The following is a 10,078-nucleotide window of genomic DNA, read 5'->3' on the forward strand; positions in this document are numbered from 1 at the left end:
TTTACCCAAAAATTAAGATTCAGAGTGACTCACCCTCATGTCATTCCATATGCTGAACACAAAAGATGATGTTTGTATGTTATCCATACACTGAAAGTCAATGGGGTCCAAAACTTTTGTTTGGACCCCATTGACTGTTATTGTACAGACAAACAAAAACCAAAATATTTAAAATATCAAACCGGCTTGGAACAAAATAAGGGTGAGAAATTGATTTAATACCCCTTTATCTACAACTTTTTAAATTTAAATACATAGTGGATGTCTAAACTCATAGAACTGCTGTTCATGTTTCATTAGACATTAAACATAAGATGTAAATGTGCTTTAGCCCTTTGCTGGTGAAACAAAATGAGAGACACACAGATCAGATCAAGATTGGATCAAGCGAGGCTTTGCCATTTTAATAAATAAGTTAAAAATAAGCATAAGCACAACTAATAAAGGATGGAGAAGCAGGAACTATGTGTCCCCTAATCTCTGGCGTCCCCTTTTCTCCCTTTGCAGTCAGCAGCGGAGGACCGGTGTTATTGTAGAGCAGTAATATACGCCCTTTTACGAGTGCAATGCTTGTCAACATCATCGTCAAGATTACAATCATTATCCACTACAACATCACTAGTATCAGCACAAATGCATTATTAAATTAGTAAATGTGAATGAAAAAAAAGGGACAGGGACGTTTTTAACTTTTTTCATGAGTTCCTCTATTTCATTTAGTCTCCTTTTCAAGGAAACACGCACGCATAAAACATGACTTCCTGTGAAGAGAATGAAGGGATATAGAAGAATGTCACAGAGAGGACATTGTGGCGAAACATGAAGAGTATTATGTGCTCTACAGGATGATTACAGTGCAATGAGTCAGATGTATGAGCAAAAAGGTTGTCTGTATTCGTTTTTATGCCAATCTTCAGACCAAATAACAAACTTTCATTCTACAATTTAAGCCTAAAAAGGAGTTTTCTTCTTAAAGAAGCACTGGCCTACAGTTTAAAAGCTTCAACAGTATTAGTATTACTTGTCACACCTGTAAACGTGTCTCCTAAACTGTAAAGAAGTTACAAATACTCAGCTGCAGCGTCTCACGTGTTCCAGAACGTATTCTGGGAAGTGCAAACTACAGACTTGCAGTCCGTCCAGTTTGCAAGGCATCCTTGGATACTCGTCCTCTTTCCATTTGTTCTCCTCAGGGTCAAATGTGAGGATAGAGTCGCTGTAATGACCGTTGTAGCAAAGTCCTCCAAGCACCATGATCTGTTTGTCCAACACTGCCACTCCATGTCCACTGCGTCCTATAGGCATAGAGGCCAAAATAGTCCACTCGTCGGTCTCTGGGTCGTACAGTTCCGTCGAAGGGCAGCCCTGGGACTCGAAAGAGGCACGCAATATCACACACACTCCACCGAACACGTACAGCTTCCCATTGTGGGAGATCATCTTATGGAAGCAACGAGCGTAGTTCATTTTTGACTTGTTTTCCCAGCAGTTAGTGAGGATAGGCGAGCGCCGCATACGTTGTTCGGACGTTCCCTCGCGTCCTGGGTCAAAAACGCATACTTGTTTTGAGGTGGAAGAGGAGGTGATGCCGCCAGTGATATACAACTTCCCGTTGAGCACGGTTCCTTCGTGACCGTACTTGTTTACAGGATACGGGTCTACAAACTCCCACTTGTCCTCGACAATGTCATAACGCTCCGTAGAATAGAACGTCTCATCGCGAGTTCGGCCTGCGACGGCATAAATATACTTCCCGATGACGCCGACAGCAAACTCCGATCTGGGAACGGACATGTCGGCCATGCGTAGCCAGGAGTTCTGTCTGGGATCGTAGCGGTAGACCTTTGAAGAAGCATGGAATTCTCCATCCGGGCCTAGTTCTTCACCACCCAACAGGAAAGCAAAGTTGTTGACGATGGCCAGGCAATCGGGGCGAAGCGGCACCTGTGGCCCTTCTAACTCCCACCACACTTTAGGCCGGTGCAGGAGGAGGATCTTGCTATTGACCATGCTGTGGCCAATCATTCCACGGAATACAGCAGTCTGGGGTCTCACAGATCTGATGCGGTTGGACTTGGTTTCCGCCAGCGGTTGTTCATTCACTAGATGGAAGTAGCTGAGCGCCTGGTCTACTTCTAGTCTCAGTTGGCGGGAATAACGGTAGAACTCTGATGTCTTCACCTGTGCAAGGAGGAAGGAACAGATAAAGGTCACTTTATAAATACACCACTGTTCAAATGTTTGGGGTTAGAAAGAAGTTTTTTGAAAGGAGTCTCTTATGCTCACAAAAGTTGGATTTGATTGATCAAAAATGCAGTAAGAACAGTAATATTGTAACATTATTACATCTTAAAATTAGAACTGGATATGGAGTTTGATACTTTTTAGGCACCGATCAAATTGCCTCGATAGCGAGTGTTGAAAAATGTCTTGATGTTTGTTAACCAATTTTGATACCTAAGTAGTGATGTCCGATTCGTGAACGAATCGTTCAATTTAACCGGCTCTTCTTAGTGAACCGGTTGAACCAGTTCACCAAATCGAACTGAATCGTTTTAAACGGTTCACGTCTCCAATAAGCATTAATCCACAAATTACTTAAGATGTTAACTTTTTTAACGTGACTGACACTCCCTCTGAGTCAGAATAAACCAATATCCCTGAGTAATTCATTTACTCAAACAGTACACTGACTGAACTGCTGTGAAGACCGAACTGAAGATGAACACTGAGCCGGGCCAGATGACGAACGAACACGCCCTCTGCTGGAGCAGTTTCTTTCGGGCGCGTCCGATTTGAGAACCGATGAACTGATGCTACTGCGCATGCGTGTAAAGTATTTCGGAAAGTGTGATATAAGATCTATATACATTTTTATTACTATTATTATTTTTTAAGATGAAAGTTTCTAATCTGTATATTGTAGATTATGTATAGACCAGAGGGGGTTTCAGGGAAGTTGGACAATAATTAAGAACTCTAAAGACTCTATGTTTAATAGGAATAAGGGATGATTTATGAAATATGTGTACTGTATTTATAGTTAATGATGACACATTCACAAATTGAGTTTGTAGTAAACAGAACATGAACACGAGTAGAGCCGCTGATTATACTGAACTGCAGCACGTGCCGGTTAGAGTGATTTTCGTTCTCGAGTCAAGAACCGGTTGCATCGGTTTTCGGATCATCAGTATACTGAACCAAAACCGTTTCTTTCGGACGTGTCCGTTTTGAGAACAGAGGAGCTGATGATACTGTGCATGTGTGATTCAGCGTGAAGCCGATCAACTCACAGCGCGTCTGAACCGAACTGTTTCTTTTGGTATTTGATTCTGAACTGATTCTGTGCTAATGTTATGAGCGCGGGTAAACCGAGGGCTTGAATGAAGGGGCAATCTGGCGAAACGTAAGTTCATTTAATAACAAATACATCGCAATGGTTTATGTATAGTGGAACTTTTCATGATTATGAGGTTTTTAACTGACTAAAGTTATGATTACTGACTTTATATATTTGAATGTTTGATAGACGTGACGCCATTACGTCATCGCCAATGACGTCATTACGTCGAACGTAAAAGAACCGGTGAACCGTTTTTTTCAACCAGTTTATTGAATCGAACCGTCCGAAAGAACCGGTTCGCGGAAAAGAATCGAACTTCCCATCACTATACCTAAGGGGTTAAGGCCCATTCACACCAAGAACGATAACTATAAAGATAGCGATATTAGCGTCCACACCAGTGAAAGATATCATCTGTTTATTCTGGAGCACGCTCGTCTACCACTTTAAATTCTCCAGCTCATTAAAGCAGGATGGATACTGATTGGCTATCAATATTTTTATCGTTCATCAGCTGGAAAAAATCATTCAGAAAGTTATTCCAACAATATAGTTTCTCTGTGCCTTTATCATTATAGTTGTGGTGTGGACCCTGCTATTCTTTAATACCGAGAACGATTTTTAGAAATATATCTTTGTTGTTATTTTTATAGTTATCATAATTGGTGTGAACGGGCCTTTAATCTCAAGAGTCAGTGAGCCAATAAGCATGCAGCATGCTTTATCTGCCTAGTCTCAGCCTCAAATGTCACATTAAACGTCTGATGCATATGGTACACAAAAGTGGAAACAATTCAGGAGTGTCGAAGTCGTCGTCGGATTGGTTGAATTCTACAGGATTTCCGGGAGACTTTGTTTTTGCGTTCTTTAACGTTCCGCCTAGAAACAAAGATGACGTGCCGCCAAACCCCCTCACGAAAGAAGAAAGCCATCTTGTTTACAACTGTGACACGAGCGCTTATCAGGAGCAATTAAATGCTGGATTTTCAAAAGTATATGAAATAGTTCATGGGATAAAATCTTTAAAATATATTTGTGTGAGTTTTACTCACTGGTCTGTTATTGTGGCGACATTTCCACGGCTCGAAACTTGACGATGAACAAAACAAACTGTGATTGGTTGTTTGACATGTCAGTCAAACGGCATCATGGGGGGGGGGGGGCACTGGCCAGTGAAAGGTGCCATGAATTCCAGACCTTCAGCCGTAAATCTGAAGGTCTGGCTACGTGAGACTATTATCTGCCTAAATCAGTGATTAGCTCTGGTGAGGCACCAAGGAAAAAGCATCTGTGATCATTCATGCACACTGTAGCATCATGCTACAAAAGACAATTTATATAACTTATACTATGATTTAACTCACATTAAACCACCAGATTGTTTGTAATAACTTCCGATTGCGATCTAATGAGGGTTTTATCAAATGGAAGTCAAATAATGTTGCAGAAAAATGTTATTTGTAACTTTTTATATTAAGATAATCGCTACATCTGCTTAGCATTTCTCATGTAAACGCACTGTATTGTTATAAAAAATAAGCAGAATCTCATTAAAAATCACATACAAATCATAATCACATGTTTATTAGTTTCATGTTTCATCCCTGTAAATGTTTTCTGGAAGTGTAATGCACGTTCGCCATCAGAAGAGACAGGGCGAGTAATGAACACCTAATATGGTTGAAATATGAACAGCATATAAGCTTTAGCGATCATGAAAGAGAAAACGCTAGAAGCAGTTAATGCTCTGCTTAATGCTTTGCACTGATTTATTGTGTTGGTTAAATTTTGTTCCTTTGTGCAGTGGCTCAGGAGATGAGTCTTTGAGCCTGTAGAAACCTAAACAAAATGGAAAAAATGTGTAACGTAATCTTGTTAAAATGGATTCCTTAAAATTGATATCGAAAAATGTATTGTTCAGGAACATCAAAGTCAAGGTATCAGTATGGAAAAATTTTGAACAATACCCTGCCCTACTTAAAATAACTTTTTTCTATGCAAATCTTTGAGAACAAATGGAGGAAATGGTTAATAACATCTTTTGTGGTTTAGATAATTGCATTTGTAAGTGTATATAATAATTGTATACTGACAATGTACTGGTGAAAGGACAAACGTTTTATGTGTAATATATGCCAATCTTTGTAATTCCTAGGTATAACCTTTTATTGATATCTCAAAAATGCTTCAAAATTCTTCTTATTAGAAAAAATTCTGTTCTCCAAATAAAACCTCATGCAGAAAAACAAGAAATTATATCATAGAGAGTACCCCTGCAGATGCTCATGACTGGGTTTTTATAATATTCTTAAAATATCATATCATATTAAGGCAAGGTTAGTTCAGCAATTCACGAATAATTCATGAAATGATATTTATGAACTAACAATTCATGGCCATTTTTAAATATAATACATAATACATTTCACCTAGAAAAAGACAATTAAAAACATTTTATACACATAAAAACATTTAGACCACTATATTTCTTGAAAATAGTATAAATGTTCTCCAAAACCATATGAAATCAACATGAATACAAAGGCTTGGCACATCCAAGATTTTTAAATGATTTCTCCTTTTTGCTGTGTACACAATGACGCATAAGTAACAAGGAAGCACTTTTACCTTCTCAAAGATATTGGCAGGAGTCATGAGGCAAAAGCGCAGGTTCTGCATGACCGCATCCGTATGTCTCCAGCGCCGCCGGTCATGTCTCAGCCAGCCCTGCACTGCCTCGTACAGCTCAATTTCCGGAAAACGACTTAGTTGGTCACTATCCAGATATGCCATCAACTTCTCCAAACTCAGATAAGACAGGAAGTCTGGTCGTGCCATCAAGGGCACAAAGTTCTCCAGCAGAAACGCATCAAGCTGCTCCTGCACGCCTTCCACGCCGACACTAAAGTCCTCCAGTAAGCGCATGACCTCAGCACAGTTCTCCAAGCAGATTTTGGCCAGCAGGAACGAGCAGCAGAACTCTACAGCCTCGGTGAGTTGCACGTACATGGCGGCCTGCAGGATCTCCTGTACCGTGATCATGCTCAACTCTAAAGAACCGTAGTACATGAAGCGAAGGACGTGACCAAACCCAGCTGCCGTCAGCCCCTTCATGTGAATCTTATCCTGGTCACGTTCCCGCATATCGGCCGTGAACATGACCCGGAAATAGTCGCTTTGCGTTGCTAACAGAGCCTTGTGTGCTTGGAAGTGGTGCTCCTCGATGAGTAGAGTGACATCGAGCAGCAGTCGCTCCTCATACAAGGCTCTGAAGCCTGACGACACGCTGCCGTCATGCACTTGGGAAAGGTACACCTCCACATCCCCTGCCATTAGGCACCTGCAGAGACACAGAAGCTCAAATAAATGACTTGTCAAGTAGAGTCGATACATCCCATTCAGCTGGTCAGCTCTGCAAGGCTGAGAAGACCATAACTGTGATGGAGAGACAGATGTTTTACTGCTTTTTTTCCTTAAGTATTTGATAGAAATAAGACTGATTTGTCTCATCTCGGAGTTCAGTATCAATCAACGGGATGGGAAAAGCCTCTTAAAGGGACAGTTCACCCAAAAATATGTTGAAAAAATTCTCAGTGTTTTTTGACCATAAAATGAAATTTAGTGGGGTCCACTGTTGTTTTGGACAACATTAACATTATTTGATAGACAAAAACAGAAAGAAGCAAGTCATAAAAGTTTGGAATGACTTGGAAATTAGTAGTCAGATAAAGACATGCCAAGACAAGAAATTTGTTTTATTCTGCATAAATACATTCAATTGATTAAAAGTGACATTTATACATATGACAATATATCTCTATTTCAAATAAATGCTGTTCTTTTTTAACTTTCTGTTTATCACAGAAGCCTGAGAAAAATGGATCTCCGTTTCCACAAAAATATAAAGCAGCACAATTGTTTTAAACATTAATAAAAAAGTTTAAAAATCATGTGAGACTGAAGACTACAGTAATGGCTACTAAAATTTCAGATTTGTCATCAGAGGAATAAATTACATTTTAAAATATTTACAAAACAATTAAATTTGAATATTTCACAATATTACTGTTTTTATTGTAATTTTGATCACATAAGCTTTGGTGAGTATCAGAGATTTCTTAAAAAAAAAAAAAAAAATCATACCGAATTTTTTGAATGTACCATAAACAATGAGAGGATTTTCTATTTTTGGGTAAACGATCCCTTTAAAACAAGATAAAATTATGCATATCTTTAATTACATGCTCATTGAACTAAACAGCATCTCCTCAAGCTCTTTATCAACCAAATCATCTGAGATATTTGTATTTGAGTGAATAACAGATGGTGAGAGAAACATGCCAGACTTTAATAAAGCCTCAGGAAGGAGTTCAAGAACTTCCACACCTCAGCAGTTCAGTTTCTGCTGCTGAAAGCTAAACTCTATCTCGAAGCTCCCCCACACACACTCCCCTTCTACTGCACACGTATACACACACAGCACACTCACCTCTGATTGGCCACGGGCATGTCACGGGGGGTGTCCGAGCCAATCAGAGGACAGTACCTCTTGTGTCCGAAGGAAATTTAATTCTGAAGATATTCACCTAAATGACAAATTGAACAAGCCCCAATCATTAAAATAACGTGAGAATTACCAACAGACTAAAATCCTTAAAAATGCACCAACAACTCAATGTCCCACTGTGTGCAACAATTAAATGGTGGTCAAATTTGACAGAATACTTTGACAACATATATCCCTCCTTGCACATTAAAACTACACCATATTTGTGCAAAACAACAGCCTCTTATTGTTCAATCATTTCTAATATAATAAAGTGATGAAATACACTTAAAGACACTGTATCCTCAACAGGATACGTGGCTTGCAGAAAAGCAGAGGGTGAAGATTTTGTGATATTACCTTTTCGAGGCTTCCTGGCCAACTGTCGGCTTCACTGCGCTGAAGGGACGCTCACATTTCCTCTGCTTGTACTTGCCCTGCTCTAAAATGAGATGACATCCACATGCTGGTAAATAGACAGATATTCTTTCATTTCTGCGTTGTTATTATTATTTAATTCACCCGTTGTTAACACACATTTGAAAATGTTCTGCTAAAGAGTTAAAAGGGACATATCAAATGTTACACGTTCAGAAAACAAAGCAACATCTGATATAGTGTATAAAAATGTTAGATTTTTTTTATTTATTGTGAGGCTGAGCAAATGCATATATGTCAGGGATTCTTTGATGTACACTAAACAGTATAAGAGCTACAATCACAAAACAGTAGACAGGTCAGAGAACTTTTTATTCATCATAGAATCCTGAAAATTATGTATCATGGTTTCTTCCTCAAATATATATTAAGCACGTTTTCAGTATTGATTGATTAATTGATTGATCAGCATATTAGAATGATTTCTGAAGGATCATGTGACACTGAAGAATGAAGTAATGATGCTGAAAATTTAGCTTTGCATTACAGGAATAAATTAAGTTTTAAATTATATTAAAACAGAAAACTGATATTTTATGTTATAGATTTTACTGTATTTCTAATAATTAAATAAACGCAACAATATTTTTTGACTGACACTGTGGTAAACTTCTCTGTGATGACTAGTAACGTTAAGTTTGTAAGAAAAGTTTGTTCTAGTAAATAATGAACGTTTAACTGTCACAGTAACTTAATGACAAATGGATTTTGTTTTAGCAGTGTTAAACCTTACATTAGACTCTAGCGTGGTTTTAAATCCTCTAAACTTCACAGACCCTCACTGAACGAGACACAAAAACAACGCTTGACTGATTCCAAGAAAAGCCCGTGTTATGGGCTTCTTAATGACATGTTTTGATTTTGCAGTTAATTGTTGCTAGTGTTTTGTTTCTTAAATCTTTAATACCTATTTACAAGCACTGGACATAAACACTTGCGGGGGAATCTTGAAATCTAGTGAGCTGTCCATATAGACAGCATTTACAGTCACTGAATCCTAAAGCGAATATGATGCCTAAACATGCTGTCTTCCTAGGGAGCTCACTGGGTCAATATGATAGACACAGACAGAAATGGTAACCGCTGACACGTCCCAACGAATGTCAACCCATTATTCTGATGTTGTCGGCTACGGTAAGTTAAAATGACTCCGCTATTAAGCAGGACAAGGTTGAGTGGGAAATGAAACGAGTCCAGTTGGGTTTTACCTCTGCGATGCGCCTCCACACAGCCCCGCTTCGACCAGGGAGCCCGAGGTCCTTCAGACATGGAGCGCTGCTGTCAGACAAACTCCAGAGAAATTATATATGATATCTCATTATCGACGGAGATATGCTGCCCACTGACGTCTTAAGGTGACAATAAACTTGTGTTATTTAGAGTGAATCCCTAAATGTTGTTTGTCTATAGCCTCCACGGCGATCGTAGACGCCATGTTATTGTCTGCACTGACGTCATTTCCCGAACATTGTCGGTCGGACGGAAATGTAGAGTTTGTGTGTCAATATTCTCTACCTACACGTTACAAAATGTTTTAGTTCACTGTCACAAATGTGAAAACTGCTTCGAGCACATAAACCATGACATATATTATGATTTAACTTTTACTTTCCTTATGAATCCTTATTAACGTGGGAACCTCCTGTTTTATTATATTATATTATATTATATTATATTATATTATATTATATTATATTATATTATATTATATTATATTATATTACATTGTATTGTGTTGTATTGTATTA

At 38.7% G+C, this 10,078-nt stretch overlaps 1 protein-coding gene across 2 annotated transcripts; it reads right to left on the reverse strand.

Annotated features, from left to right (window-relative positions):
• Nucleotides 1–298: 298 nt before the first annotated feature.
• Nucleotides 299–9,815, reverse strand: LOC132123779 (kelch-like protein 15). Of its 2 annotated transcripts, XM_059534414.1 has the most exons (5): nt 9,539–9,591; nt 8,253–8,334; nt 7,836–7,932; nt 5,975–6,686; nt 299–2,181 (listed from the first exon to the last, which is right to left on the reverse strand). In XM_059534414.1, exons 3-5 carry the CDS (start codon nt 7,853–7,855, stop codon nt 1,072–1,074), a joined length of 1,842 nt encoding a protein of 613 aa, XP_059390397.1. In that variant the 5' UTR covers nt 7,856–7,932; nt 8,253–8,334; nt 9,539–9,591; the 3' UTR covers nt 299–1,071. The 2 variants fall into 2 exon arrangements, with proteins under 2 accessions (XP_059390397.1, XP_059390395.1); XM_059534412.1 differs by lacking the exon at nt 7,836–7,932 and having other exon boundaries at nt 9,539–9,815.
• Nucleotides 9,816–10,078: the final 263 nt, after the last annotated feature.

This window comes from Carassius carassius, chromosome 42 (genome assembly GCF_963082965.1).
Source record: "Carassius carassius chromosome 42, fCarCar2.1, whole genome shotgun sequence".
In the NCBI taxonomy this organism is placed as follows: domain Eukaryota; kingdom Metazoa; phylum Chordata; class Actinopteri; order Cypriniformes; family Cyprinidae; genus Carassius; species Carassius carassius.